General features: G+C 38.8%; 1 protein-coding gene across 1 annotated transcript in view; it reads right to left on the bottom strand.

Annotated features, from left to right (window-relative positions):
* The window catches only part of COMMD1 (copper metabolism domain containing 1), a 177988-nt gene extending 169865 nt beyond the window's left edge, over positions 1 to 8123 (bottom strand). The window contains exon 1 of the mRNA XM_082643332.1: positions 7931 to 8123. Within this exon, the coding sequence (XP_082499458.1) occupies positions 7931 to 8107 (177 nt within the window). The 5' untranslated portion in view covers positions 8108 to 8123. The remainder of the gene's footprint in view (positions 1 to 7930) is intronic.
* Between the last annotated feature and the right edge of the window lie 8077 nt (positions 8124 to 16200).

The following is a 16200-nucleotide window of genomic DNA, read 5'->3' as shown; positions in this document are numbered from 1 at the left end:
ACACAGTAGCCCAAAGAATGAAATGAAAGAAAATCATACATCAATGACATTCGAGGAAATAAAGGATAAAGAGAAAATCCTAAAAGCTTCCAGAGAGAGAAAAAGACAAGTCACATTCAATGAAACAATGCCTTCAAAACTGTGACTCAATTATTCACAACCTAGAAATATCTTCTCAGCCAAACTAGCACTTAAGTGTGAGACTAGAATAAATATATCTTTTATGACTTAAAAAGAAAAAAATTACCTCTCATATATCCTTTCTTAAGGAGCTACTTGAGAACATGCTTCAGGATCTGAGAAGAGGCACAGTAAGTAAGCTGAGCCCCAGTGAGAAGATGGAGCTACTACAGCACACATCTTGGTCTGGTCAAGAGACACTCTGACAGCCAATACGGTCCCAAAGATCAAGGCAAGAAACTGAAAATGAGGTCCCAGAGCAGCCATATACTCATCCAGGAAAGGCATTATCATGACTTTCATCAGCCATATTCATGAGAAACCTCAACCTTGGGACCAGGGCTACACAACTAGGGGAAGTTAGTTCTGTGCTGTTTCTATCTTTTCTTTTTAGTCCACTATATCTAAAAAGTAAGACTGGGACTTCCCTGGTTTTCCAATGGTTAAGAATCCATCTTGCAATGAAGGGGACGCCAGTTCAATCCCTGGTCAGGGAACTAAGATCCCACGTGCCACGGGGCAACTAAGCCCACATGTCACAACTAGAAAGCCCGAGTGCTGCAACTACAGAGCCCACGCACTCTGGACCCCATGTGCCACAACTAGAAAGGAGCCTGCACACCACAACAAAGAGCCCACATGCTGCAACTAAGACCCGATGCAGCCAAAAAATTTTTAAAAGTAGGACTTTTCCCCCCTTTTCTCTTTCTTTGTTCACGCTGTCAAGTGGGCTAGGAGCTACTCTAAATTGCCTATAATTTACTTAAGTTGACACAGAGTACTCTGTGACTGCCTTTTCCAAATACCCCTAACCATTAGCTTAATGCCTATATTCTCCAGGAGCTATCTGATCCACTGGGGCAGGGACTACACCTGTGATGTTTATTGCTGTATCCCAAGCATAGTGCATGGTATACAATTAAGATGCTTAGGGAAGCCAGGTGGTGCCCGGGTTGGGCACACCGCCCCCTCCATCTCCCAGAGACCACTGAATCCCATCAAGTCTAAATTTGTTGAAATTTCTTGTTGGCCAATGATCAACTCTTTCCAAGCTGAGTTTTCTTCACTGTTACACAGGCCTAAGTATCTGTACACTGTCTTTTATTTTACGTTTTAGGAGTCAGGTGAAGTAAATATAGAATATCTTCAATTAGTACCTCTAACAGAATTACAATTACTTTTTAATACCTGCTGCTTAATGAAGATGGATTTACTACTGTCCACCACGGGCCAAGCACTTCGTGAGGTTCTGGAGGATTTGTAAAAAGGACAACCAAGAGGTACTGAAAATTTTACTACACTGGAGGAGTAAAGTAAACCACTTAGTTGGTGACATTCCTTTCATGGACTTGCTTACCAGCTCTAATTTTAAATGAACACATTAAACACAATGGTGAAAATACCAATTAAAAAAAGTCTACTCTCCATTAAAAAAATATGTATGCTGAATAAATATTTGTTGGATGAATAAATGTACAAAAATATTAATAATGGTCATGTCAGCAGATGATATTGTGTGTTTTTACACATTTCAAATTTCTATACTTTCTTTAATAAAGTTAAATAATATTTACAATACAAATTATTAAGAGAAAGCATACAGGTAGCTGAATGTTTGCAAAATTAAAAATTAAATTAAATCCAGCATACGTCACATGACCTATCCCCATTATAAGATATACAAAAACTGTATTACCACAGGTCTTTCCTTTCCAGTCAATCTAATTCTCAAAAAAATTATAAATCTTCATAGCTTCAAGAGAAGAGACAAAACCAGGTATTTAAAATACAAATATTTCAGGACTTCCATGGTGGCGCAGTGGTTAAGAATCCGCCTGCCAATGCAGGGGACATGGGTTCAATCCCTGGTCCGGGAATATCCCACATGCCGCGAAGCAACTAAGCCCGTGCACCACAACTACTGAGCCTGCATTCTAGAGCCCACGAGCCACAACTACTGAGACCGCATGCCACGACCACTGAAGCCCGCGCGCCTAGAGCCCGTGCTCCATAACAAGAGAAGCCACCGCAATGAGAAGCCCACGCACGACAACGAAGAGTAGCCCCCGCTCGCCACACCTAGAGAAAGCCCGCGCACAGCAACAAAGACCCAATGCAGCCAAATATAAATAAATAAAATAAATAAATAAAAATAAATAAATAAATAAAATGAATAAAATACAAATATTTCTTAGTCTTTTACTACTTTAAATCTTCATATATGTTACTGATATTATTTTCTCAAATAAATTTAAACCAGTTTTCATATGTTGACAGTAAAAACTTGATTCTCAAGTTTACATTAAATTTTATATTATTTTAAATTATATTAATAAACAAAAATTTTACATCCTCTGAATATGAAGAAAAATTCCAAGTTCAAATTATAACCATGTTTTACCAAGAACACACACTGAGTACTACAGAATTATTAAAGCTTACTTTTTATTTACCACAAACCTCATGAGCATAAAGAACAAACTAGTGAAATTCCTCAAGAGGACATAAGAGCAAATAATCCCTATTTCCTAAATATTCCTATTTTAGATTTGAGTCAAGTAACCAACTTATAATTTATATACAATATTGTTTGCAAATACCAAACATTATGAATTTAAGAACATTCTGAAACAGGGGTCGGCAAACTTTTTGTGTAAAGGTTCAGATAGTAAATATCTTAGGCTTTGAAGGCCACAAGATCTTTGTCACAACCACTCAACTCTGTTATTATAGTGGTGAAAGCTATCATAGGCAATATGGAAATGAATAAGCATGTGGCCATGTTCCAATAAAAATGTATTTATAAAAACGGGTTGCAGGCCAGATTCTCCCAGGGGCCATAGTTTGCTGACCCCTGATTATACCTTCCAGAGTATTATACCTTCCAGCTCTCCCCATACAGAAGTAGTGTAGGTTTTCTCTCTGTGCTTACCTTCTCAATGGCAATCTCCACATTTAAGCACTATCCATTCATTCACATTTTCTACAGATTTTTACTAAGTGCATACCACATGCCAGAAACAGTTTTAGGTGTTAGTGATAAAAAAGGAAAAAAAAATAATAAAGTCCTGCCTTCTTAATGCTTACATTCTAATAGGGGAGTCAACAAATAAGCTAATAAGTACATAATTTCAGTTAGTGCTAAGTATGAAGATAAGCAAAGCAGGGCAAAAAGAGTGGAGAGGAAGGGTGAGGCTCTTTGTATAGATCAGGGAAGACCTCATAGGAAATCACTTTTAAGTAGAGAATGAATGAAGTAAATGAACAATCCATGTGAGTATCTGGGGGAAGAGCACTGCAGGCATATGGACAACTACCTGCAAAGGTCCTAAAGAAATTCAGAAAGCATCTACCAGGTTTAAATAAAGACAAGATGAGTGTGGCTGGAATAAGACAATGAGATCAGAGAAATAGGTAAGGGGGAGATCACAAGGACGTGAAGGCTATGGTAAAAGGACTGGATCTTATTTGAAGTTTGAGGTGAAGCCATGAATATGGAATGGTTGAAAGCAGGAGAGTTAGTAGGTATGATGTATGTTTTAAAAAGATCACTGGTTTATTTGTCAATTAAATCTCAATAAAGTTGGGGGAAAAAAGAGGTTCACTGGTAGCTGTGCTGAGAATAGATCAGGAGGTAGAAGTGGAATAGGAAGGCCAATCCATAAGCTGTCGCATGTATTTGTAGACTTCTAAAACAGGATCTAGGGACTTCCCTGGCGGTCCAGTGGGTAAGACTCCACGCTCCCAATGCAGGGGGCCCGGGTTCAATCCCTGGTCAGGGAACTAGATCCCACATGCATGCTGCAACTAAGAGTTTGCATGTTGCAACTAAAGATCCCACACACCACAACAAAGATCCCACGTGCTGCAATTAAGACCCAGCACAGCCTAAATAAATAATAATTAATTAATTAATTAATTAATAAAATAGGATATAAACATTTTAAAATTTTTAATTATAGACAAAATAGTATAAAATAAATAAGCAACAAGGATAGATTGTACAGCACAGGAAAATACAGCCATTATTTTGTACTAACTTTAAATGTAGTATAATCTATAAAAATATTGAATGCTATGCTGTATACCTGAAACATATATTGTAAATCAACTATAGTTCAATTAAACAAAAAAAAGGAGGGCTTCCCTGGTGACGCAGTGGTTAAGAATCCGCCTGCCAATGCAGGGGACATGGGTTCGATCCCTGGTCTGGGAAGATCCCACATGCTGCGAAGCAACTAAGCCTGTGTGCCACAACTACTGAGCCTATGCTCTAGAGCCTGCAAGCCACAACTACTGAAGCCTGTGCACCTAGAGCCTGTGTTCCACAACAAGAGAAGCCACCGCAAAAAGAAGCCCGCGCACTGCAACGACGAGTAGCACCTGCTCACTGCAACTAGAGAAAGCCTGCGTGCCAGCAACGAGGACCCAATGCAGCCAAAAGTAAGATAAATAAATTTTTTAAAAAAGGAAAAAAAATTATAGACGGAAAGAGAAATGGAAAAATTAACATTTGATTGACAGAATTGAATAAAAAATTATATCAACAATAGACCCAAAAAATTCAATAGAATTTTCATCAAAAATTTTTGTTTAGGGACTCCCCTGGTGGTCCAGTAGGTAAGACTCTGCACTCTCAATACAGGGGCCAGGGTTCAATCCCTGGTCGGGGAACTAGATCCCGCATGCATGTCGCAACTAAAGAGCCTGCATGCCACAACTAAGACCTGGAGGAGCCTAAATAAATAAATAAATATTTTTTTTAAATTTCTTTGTTTAACATGAGATTTCAGTGATGAAATATAATATCATCATCAACAGAGGGCAGTAGTGAATACAGGACATAAGTGTACAAACTGTGATCCAGCTTCATAGTTAAAGATCTTTCTCTAGAATTCTAGTAAACTAGAATTAAGGAGCATACCCACGAGGTTAACAGCAGGAGCAAGAAGTAGAGAGTATGCAAACACATATCTATGAGAAGTTGAAATTACAAATGTGAGCAAAAAAAAAATTAGATAAAAACGGCAGAGTAGGACTTCCCTGGTGGACCAGTGGGTAAGACTCCCAGCTCCCAATGAAGGGGGCCTGGGTTCAATCCCTGGTTGGGGAATTAGATCCCACATGCATGCCACAACTAAAAAGATACCACATACCACAACTAAAGATCCTTCATGCCGCAGCTAAAGATCCCACATGCTGTGATCCCGCAACTAAAGATCACGCGTGCCCCAACTAAAACCTGACACAGCCAAAATAAATAAATAAATAAATATTTTTTGTTAAAAAAGGCAGAGTATTTATATAGGATGTCATTTCCCTAACTAAACACACCACTCTCAATTCACTGATTTCACTGCTTCACAGGAGATACCAAAAAATAAAACTAAAGCAAGTGAACAGTCAGCTTCACGTATCTACAAGCAGATGAAGGGTTTGTCCTTTTGTGATCAACAGGCTGGGTCAATGTCCCAGCCAAGTAGGGTAGAAAAGCTCCAGTTCACTCCAGTTCACCCACTACACCTGGGCAAGGAACGTGAAGATTAGAGGGAAAAGCTACAGCTCAGGAAGCACCTGAACTTGAAACACAGGCTATGAATAAATGGATGCAGGCAGCTGGCAATAAGATTATTAATGGGTACGCACTGTCCATTCCCTGCCGGGAGTTACACATCCCTCCTTCCCTTTCCTCCTACCCCTGTTGTCCCTTTTCATTTTCACTCTCTTTATAGAACTTGATGTTCTATAGATGATTGAAAGGTATGGCCACCAAATGACAATTGAGGTACTACTCCATTTTTATCCTCAGTTTTTTTCCCTCTGCTTAGACTGCTACATTTTTTTCTTTAGTATTTTTCCTCACTGCTTTTATTCTAGCCTGCATGTTGAATTCAAGATTGTTGAGACTCCACAGACAAAGAGAAAGCCTGCATGCAGCAACAAAGACCCAACGCAGCCTTAAATAAATAATTAATTATTTGGGGGAAAAAACCCAACAAATATGGCATCTCCATCTGCCAGAAGGAACTAATATCTCTTTTCTGTCCACAGTAGTCCACTCAGACCTCTATTTCCAAATGCTACAGCATCTTTGCATCATGTTTATTTGTGTATATTCTCTTTTATTGCAGCTAGACATTCCATCTCTGCTCAAAGCCTTTTTGTTTAAAAATCATGTTTGCTTTTTATGTTTCCATAAGAATTAGAGAGATGTTTTATCCCTCAGTGTTGCTTATAAGGTAAATGAAGATTGGAACTAGATGTTATCTTGAGCCCATAGTTTCAGCCCTAAGTCAAACAATCAAAGGCTATTTCCCTTGGTACCTCAGACCAGCAGCTGTGCAGAGTCTGTGCTGCCAGGCACAGGCAAATCTTCTATTCTTCTCCCAATACCAAAAGAACCATGCTACTCAAAGACCACTCAGAAAACTTAAGTATTCTAGCCTTGGGCAGAGGACTGAGAATAGTGAGAGCAAGACCTAGATATTACTTAGCAATGTATTGTAAAGAAAATAAGAGAGAGAGTTTCTAGACAATCTTTTCTCGCAGTATACTGCAATTTTTATCTCATAACAAAACAAAAGAATCAAAATACGGGCCACCTAGAGAGAAGTAGCCCCCAATATTTAGAAATCCTAAGACACTGCCTACACAAGTGCTGTTCTTACTTTTTGGCCTGCAGTCCCTTATCCTCATCCCCTGTAGACCTAGCAAACACTTCAGAAACTCAGGTAAGATGTCAAATTCTCTAGGAAACCTTTTCTGACCACTCAAAGGGTAATATTTGATAGAAATACAAGGTATTCACTTGTTTCTTTTGCAAGAAACAAATTAAATAAAATATAACATGTCTAACAGAGTTCCTAACACATAGGAGGCCCACAAAAATAATTTTTACAAGTTATCTCTAGAGTACACTTAATTACTAGATTCAGTCCTATCACTAGTTCTTAGTCTAAACCAGTGTTGTCCAATATGGTAGCCATTAGCCACAAGTGACTGTTGAGCACTTGGAATGTGACTAGTCCAAACTGACATGTGCTTTAAGTGTAAAATACTCACCAGATTTCAAAGACTTAGTGAAAAAAAATAATATAAAACATCTCATTATTATTTTGTATAGATTACACGTGAAGAGATAATACTTTGGATATACTAGGTTAAACAAAATGTTAAAATTAATTTCACTTTTTTCTTTTTACTTTTTTAATGTGGCTACTAGAAATTGTAAAAATTACATGTTTGGCTCTCATTACATTTCTATTGGACAGGCTGAGCTACGCTTTGACTTCAAGCTGGTGAACGTACTCTCTTAACCATACGGTGGACTGCTTGACTGGGGTTCACTCCGGCTAACCCACCCCTTATGCCGGCATACACATGATCACTTGAACATTCTTGAACACTTCCACGGCCTAGGAAAGCTGATAGCTTGATCGCTCTTAATTTTAAAAAGTATGGAGCGCACAGATCCGCCGAGGCAACTCGAAATCGTAACCTACACAAGAGAGAAGTGTCTGGAGACAAATCCCAAGTTTTCTCCGGTGGGTGTCGGTCAGCACTGCTGCGGGGAGCCCTAAGAAAGTGAGAAAAGGGACAGAACGAGTGCAGGGGATCTGAAGGAGCGTAATGTGGAGCCCCTGGGGCGGAGGTCTGAGGAGGGAAGCCTTTCAGCTTCTGGGGGGACGAGTCGGAGGGTGGCGGGGAAGAGATTAGGCTCCGCGGCGGAGGCTGCAGGGAGTAGCGGTACCTTAAGAATCCCCTTCATCTTCGCCATAAAGGGGCGGAACTCCTCAGGTGGCACCTCCGGATAGAGCTGACTCCGCAGCAGCTCCTCCGTGATGCCCCGGTGCCCATGGAAAGCGTCCTGAGCCAGGCCGCTCAGCAGCCCGCTCAGCGGCTTAGAGCCCTCAAGCTCGCCCGCCATAGTTGGCGGAGGCCCCGCCCCCCAACAGCTGAGCGTTGCCCCGCCACGGCAGCCGATATGGGCCTAAACAGCTGGACAAAGGCGCGAGAGGAAAGTGGCGGCGGAGTTCCAGCAGGGGTCGGTGTTGGCCCCTCCCAGCTCTGCAAAACCCAACCCTTAAGTTTGCCACCGCGTAGCTATCAATCCATTAAGTTCCATACCGCTCACTTTGCTTCCGCTGATTTCCTTCATCACTCCAGGGGCTTGTCGAAGAAAAAATTGCTCAATGGATATTACTTTAGATGGAGTAGCATCCTATGCGGGTGGCAGTTTAACTTTCGGATGGCTGTATCTCACTGCAAGCTTTGCCAATCCATTAACTGAATAGGATCTATCACTCAAATCTGACCTCTGCCTAATCCTTACCTGTGCACCTTTGCCCACCGAAAATTTAACTATTCCCTGGTAATATGTTTTCTTGGGTTGTTAATTGCCTTTTTACGTACATGTGTCTTGTCTTTCCAGCTAGATTAGTGGCTCTGATCCAATGTTGCTGTCTATAACAAATATTTTGTTAACACTTTCTTTACTATCCTGAAATAAAGGGCATAGATAATATAACTTCTTACCCATATAATTTCCAAAAATCAATATGTTATTCACCAATAAAAAGGAATGAGTTACTGATACATGCTGCAACATGGATGAGCCTTAAAAACATGCTAAGTGAAAGAAGACTAACATAAAGGGCCAGACATTGTATGATCCCATTGATATGAAATGTGCAGAACAGTCAAATCTATAGACACAGAAAGTAGATTAATGGTTGCCAGCAACTAGAGGAGTGGGGAATGGAGAATGACTGTTAATGGGTTTCTTTTAGGGATGATGAAAGTGTTCTAGAATTAGATAGTGGCTATGATTGTATAACTTTGTGAATATACTAAATCCACTGAATTGTACACTTTAAAAGAAAATGAACTTCACAGTATGTGAATTATATCTCAGTTTAAAAATCAATATAATGATCTAACTGTAATTTAGGATAAAAATAAAAGGAAAGAAAGTTATAATATATGCATTTCAATGTATAAATGTTACATTTCAGGCTCAGACAATAATAAACAGGTAGGTTTTTCACCTATACGAATGTCCCCTGCATGGCAAGATGTCTTGTATCCTTGGTGCCTGTCCAGCCCTGGCCATTCCTCCCCCTCCATTATTGTGAAAACTGAAATACCCCTTTCGAAGTAGTGCCACGCTGCTGAGAATCACTGATCTAGACTACTTTAACTAATATTTATCCAGCATTTGCCTGAAGTCAGGAGGTATTCTTTATACTAGAAAAGATATGATATTTCTTTCCCTAAAGGAATTAATTTTCTAAAAAGCAAATTCAGAGATGCTTTCAGAATGCCAAGAAAAACAAACCTAGAGATAAACTATACATCCTGTTAAGTGTGCCTGCAGGTGTTACAGAGAATGGTCCATGTAAGGGAAAAAGTAATATAAGGGTGGTGAGTGGATAGAAAGCATTATTAAGTACATGACTTCCAAATTACCCACCAGAAAGGCTGTACCCATTTATTTCCATGAAACCTTACTAACACTGACTGGTATTATTCTTTAGAATCTTTGCTATTTGATACATGAGAAATACTATCTTATTGTTTTAAAATGTATGTCTTAAATTTTGAGAGTGATTTTTAAAATTTATATAATTGACAATATAACATTATGTTAGTTTCAAGTGTACAGCATAATGATTCCATATTTGTATATATTGCAAAATGATCGCTACAATAAGTCTAGTTAACATCCATCACCACACAGCTACATTTTTTTTTTCCTTGTGGTGACAGCTTTTAAGATTAACTCTCTTAGCAACTTTCAGGAATTCCCTGGCAGTCCAGCGGTTAGGACTCCTCGCTTTCACTGCGAGGGCCTTGGGGAACTAAGATCCCACAAGCCACACATCTTGGCCAAAAAAAAAAAAGACAATACACTATTATTAACTATAATTAACATGCTGTACATTACATCCCCAGGACTTATTTATTTTAAAAATGGAAGTTTGTACCTTTTGAACTGTTAAAAAAACAAAATTCAACTTTGTAAATTGTAAAGGTTTTATTGGCTTTATTCAACAATTCATGAATAGGGAAGCATTCAATCTCAGCTAGAAAGGTGGTCTAAGGAGCTGTACAAAATGAAAGACTTTTATAGGCAGAAGGGAGTGAGAATAAGCAAGTTGTACCTCAAAACAAAAAAGCAGGTTGGTTATTACAAGGTCACCTTCCTTTAGGGGACGTCAGGGATCTATCAGGCAGATTACCTAACTAGTGCTGATTAGGCGGTTCCTGATTGGCTGGTTTAAGATTCCATTTCTGGGAAAGGTGAAACTGTAATTCTCGGTTTGGTGATGTGGGGCTGGTTTAGCATAAGTGACTCCATTTGGGGCCTGCTGTCTTGTTTTAAACAACCACCTTTACGTGAGGACTTTTTTTTTTTTTTTTTTTTTTTTCTTTTTGCGGTATGCGGGCCTCTCACTGTTGTGGCCTCTCCCGTTGCGGAGCACAGGCTCCGGACGCGCAGGCCCAGCGGCCATGGCTCACGGGCCCAGCCGCTCCGCGGCATATGGGATCCTCCCAGACCGGGGCACGAACCCGTATCCCCTGCATCGGCAGGCGGACTCTCAACCACTGCGCCACCAGGGAGGCCCAGGACTTTTTTATATATAGTTATTGACTGCTTGTATTTCTTCCCATTTCCTTGTCCACCTTCTACAGAGGTTTGTCACTTCAGTGATTTCTAACAGCTCTTTACACATTAGTAACACTAATGTTTGTCACTTACATTGCAATATGTTCCTTAGGTTTATATAGCTGAATCTATCAACCCGCCTAAAAAAAGTCTGGAAAGTTATTTACCAACATGGTTATGAAGTATATCTCTGAGCAGATGGCTTTTATTTGCTTCTTTCTGCTTACCTGATTTTTCTAAATGTCTACAGCGTACATATAATATTGTTGTAATAAAAAGTTATTTAATGAAAAGATAAAGTGCCCATCAGGAGTTGCCTGGTGGCCTAGTGGTTAGGATTCCGGGCTTTCACTGACGTGGCCCGGGTTCAATCCCTGGTGGGGGAACTGAGTGAGATCCCATAAGCCGCACGGCGCAGCCAATAAAAATAAATAAATAAACTGCCCATCAACAGACAATTGGTTTAAGAAGATGTGGTATATATACGTACATATATATACAAATATATATGTATACAGACACACATATTGGAATATTACTGGAATAATGGAATATTACTCAGCCATAAAAAATGAAATATTGCCATTTACAGCAACACAGATGGACCTAGAGAATATCATACTAAGTAAAGTAAGCCAGACAGAGAAAGACAAATATCATATGGTATTGCTTATATGTGAATCTAAAAATATATATATATATACAAATGAACTTACATACAAAACAGGAACAGACCCACAGACATAGAAAACAAACTTATGGTTACCAAAGAGGAAAGGAAGGGAGAGATAAATTAGGAATATGGGATTAACAGGTACAAACTACTATACATAAAATACATAAGCAACAAGGATTTACTGTATAGCACAGGGAACCATTTTCAAATCTCATAATAACCTATAATGGAAAATAATCTGGAAAAATATATATATATATATATATGAATCACTTTGTTATATACCTGAAACTAACACAATACTGTAAATCAACTATATTTCAGTTTTAAAAAAAGACGTGTGTCCTAAAATCAGAATTCTTTTAATGAAAAGCTTTAAAGAACATGTGTTCTACATTACTGAGAAAAGCCACACACCTTACATAGTGTTTCATAACCATTTTGATAAAATTAGATGCTTTCAGAATCTTATAGAAGCCTCAGATATTTTCTCCCCAAAATGCAAATACACACCAAATGTAGTCTACAATATCTAGGGGTTAATTTACCCCTCTGAAGTTTCTGGAAGCCTGCTAGTTTTCCACTGGTTCTAAGAACTCTCTCTTAGTACTCCCAGTTCTAATTAATCCTTACAATAAATAGATTGCTCTTTTATTAGAAGCAGGGGGAAATTCTGCATATCACTATCATTATTCAACTTTTATTCCAATGTATGTTATACCTGGACATATCACTTGTTAAAAATAAGAAAGGAGGCCCAAAATGGAGTCACTTAACGCTAAGCTCCACATCACCAAACTGAGACTTAATTACCAACTCAGAATCTCCTAATCAACACTAGTTAGGTAAACTGATAGATCCCTGCCATCCGCTAAACGAAGGTGACCTTGTAATAACCAACCTTCTTTTTTGTCTAGTGTAACTTCCATGTTCCCACTCCCTTCTGTCTATAAAAGTCTTTCATTTTGTACAGCTCCTTGGAGCTACTTTCTACTTGCTAGATTGGATGTTGCCTGATTCATGAATCACTGAATAAAGCCAGTAAAATCTTTAAAATTTACTCAGTTGAATTTTGTTTTTTAACACAGGGCCTGCTTGAGCCTACAAGTTCCAAAACACCAAGGTGACCAATAAAAGAAAATCATCCCTGTGCCACCAGGGGCTGCTATTGCCAATGTGACTGTTCAAGGCTGGTAACAGCCGCATTTTTAGAATGCGTTTCAAACAAAAGGATCAAAGCACAAGCTTTATTTTATTAAATTTCAAAACACAATCTGTTTCGCAGATGATAAACCAGGACGCAGGCCTATTAAAAGAATTGCCTAATTGCTGTGAGACAACAGCAAGGAAAATACCTTGAGCCTTGGCTCAAGGGAAATTATAAGCATCTAACTAGCCGCCCTTCTGCTAAACAGGTTTCCTTTTCCTTGTGGTCAGATAGGTTCCCATTCTAAGTCTCATCAAGCAACTAGTCGCTTCCCCTATTAAACTGCTCCTATTATGGCTTACAGGCTGTTTGGTCTCAGGCCAGCAATACATGTTTTTATAAGATTTTCCAGCTCTGCAAAATGTTAAAATTTAAAATGTGAACTGAAGTAATGTGGAAAGACAGGGGCCCCTAAGTTTTGCAATAAACTCCCCTTGCTCCCTGTCTCTCCTCTGCCTTTTCCAGTTCTACTTTAATCTCCATTCACTCTCCACTCAACAGATATTGGTTGAGAGCTTTGTGCCAATCATTCTGCTAGGCTCCAGGGCATACAGAATGAATAAGACACTCTGCTCTAAAATCTTACATTCTGGTAAAGGAAAATAATATGTAAATGAAGGGTAGCAGAATATGCCACCCCGAAATATACCACTTTGGCATAAGGATTCTTTTGAGCTGAAGGCAACTGAGAATAAGCAGATACAAGGAAAGCTCACAGCCCTTCTCCGATTCACCTAAAAGCAGGACATACATTTTCAAAGGTGTCTCTCCTTCCCTGTCCACCAGAAAGTACAAAAACCAATCCCAGAAGACAGCTTTAGACCCTTATCAATGGAGAATGCACCGACTTAAATCTGCGATAACTTACTCTTGTTTACCATGCTTTTCCCTGTCATCTCTCCATAAATGAGCTCCTGGACATGGTCCTTTCCTTTGTCTTTGGCTGAAGATGGTATATAAACAGGAGTTCTAAGCCACTGCTTTGAGTTACTCATTTTTCCCTGGGTATGTCACATGTATACATGAGGTATACACGTTAATAAACCTCTGTTTTTCTCATTAATCTGTCTTTTGATACAGGGGTCCCAGCCAGAACAGAAAAGTGGGAGGGAAAATTATTTTTGCCTCCTCTGTATCAATAAATTATTAAAATGCAATGAACTAAGGGTTGTTACTACTTAGTACCTAGAAGTAGCTATCAGAATTGGTGGAGAAAGAAAGAAAATAATTTTTAACTCAGTTTGAATCAGTCAAAGAAAGGCTTAATGTGAATAGCCAGGTATGTTGCAGGTGAAATAGCATGTCCCTATATATGCAAGCACAAAACATAGTGGTGTATTGAGGTACACTAGGAACCCCATAGTGTAATGGTAGGATTCAGGACACACTACCCCAAAATATGGCACCTTGGCATACTGAATATTTGAAGGAACTTGAGAAACGACAGGTGCAAGAAGGATTCTCTGACTTCCCCCTTCTCCCCTGAAACAGGTCATAAGAACCTCATGTGAGAGGTACCCTCCCTATACCCAGAGCATTCTTATCTCCAAAGACAGAGGGAAGAACAGGCTTTACTAAGTTTTCCCAGTTGACTACCCTTAGCTCATATCCTTTTGTCCCATCACATTTTCCCACAACTTTCCACTCTTCATCAAATCACAGCAACACTCAGTTTTAACCACTTCTTCAAGTCTTAATTTCCTTATCAAGGCTCTCCTGCCACATAAAACTTACATTAAATAAATCTGTATGCTTTTCTCTTGTTATCTATCTTTTGTTACAGAGCCCCAGCCAAGCACCTAGAAGGGTAGAAAGAAAAAGATATAGCTTCCTCCCCTACAATAGCAAAGTGGAACCAGGATCCTAGGATAATAAACCTGGAAAGATAAACAGGGCCTCGGTCATAGAGATGGAAACTTTACATGTAATGCTGATTTTTATATCTGGTCCTTGAAGAGGGACTGAAAGATTTTAAGCAGAAGAGTAATAACAAGATCAGATTTGAGCTTTTAAGATTCCTTTGTGGTAGTGATGTGGCAATGAACTGAAGGAGCAAGGGAGGCCAAAAGCTAGACTATCACAGTAATCAAATTGATGATGATGTGGGTCTGATCTAAGGGAGCTGCACTTAGAATGGAGAATATGAGATGGATTTTTTGACATAAAGGAGGTAAAATTAGCAGAGTTTGGATGAGGGAAGAGGGAAAGGAATGACTCCCAGGTTTCTGGTTTAGGTGACAGAGTAGGTGATGGTTCAGAGCATACGGGGGCTCATTTATCTGTGGGCTACCTCTCTATGTATCTTGTGTGTTATTTTGTCCTTTAATGAGCTGTGTTAATCAAGATAACTATCACAGCAAGCATTTGGAATGAAACTGCCACAGAACAAAACTCTCATTCTGCATTTTAAAGTATTTTAATTCAAATTCAGACTCAAAGATTTAAATGGGATTGAATTTAGAAAGATGGAAAATACATGGAGAAATCTAGTCTTGTTTTCTTTTTGAATAGCCAAACATTTTTTAAAAACATTTTCTCATGGAAAATTTCAAACACATAAAAAATATAAACAATAGTATAATGAGCTCCCATGTCCCCATCACCAACTTCAATGAATACCAACACACTGCCTATCTTGTTTCCTTTCTACTCCCATCCACTTCACCCTTCTCTTTTATTTGGACAATCCCAGATATCATAGCAGTTTATCTGTAAATATTTCAGTATGCTTCTCTTAAAAGATAAAGGCTCTTTAAAAAAACCATAATACATTTTTCCATATTCTACATGTAAAAAATACTTTCTTAATAATCAATCATTGAATATCAATCAGTATTCAAATTTCTGATTGTCTTACAAACTTCATATTTTTTAACTGTTTGTCTGAATATTTAAGTAGTTGATTAGCCAGCCAAATGCAATTACCTATAGGTTCCCCTTCCAACTTCATTGTTTTTTGTTTTCATTTTCTTGCAATTCGTTTGTAGGTCATTTGTCCTACTGAGTTTCCCATGATTTAGATTTTATTGATTATACCCTCCTGGTATCATTTTTTAAAAATATATTCTTGTATCCTTGTATGTCCTACAAATCTGTAAATTTGTAGTTAGATCTAGGAACTTGATTAGACTCAGGTTCAGCTTGTTTCATGTTCCATCAGAGGTATCTAGTGTCTGCTGCCTCTCTTTTTGTGTTGTGTCCCCTCCACACCCTAGACCTCCAAAATAACAGTCATCTATTTTGTCCACAAATTTGCAACTTCTATGGCTCTGGATAGTACTAACATAATTAAATACTAGTTCATTTCTGTTTTTAGATAGGACATCTGGTTACTTGTTTACTTATAATAGATCACAAAACTTCTAAGTTTTCCAGCACCCCCCTTGGGCTTTTCCTTCTCCCATTTTCAGATAGTAATCTTATAATTGGGAGGGTTAGAAAGTGATAAAAATGTGAACTAGAAACCTT

This window comes from Mesoplodon mirus (genome assembly GCF_964341445.2).
Source record: "Mesoplodon mirus genome assembly, chromosome: 14".
Lineage (NCBI taxonomy): Eukaryota > Metazoa > Chordata > Mammalia > Artiodactyla > Ziphiidae > Mesoplodon > Mesoplodon mirus.
The sequence above is the reverse complement of the archived record's forward strand: the minus strand, read 5'-3'. Positions and strand labels throughout refer to the sequence as shown.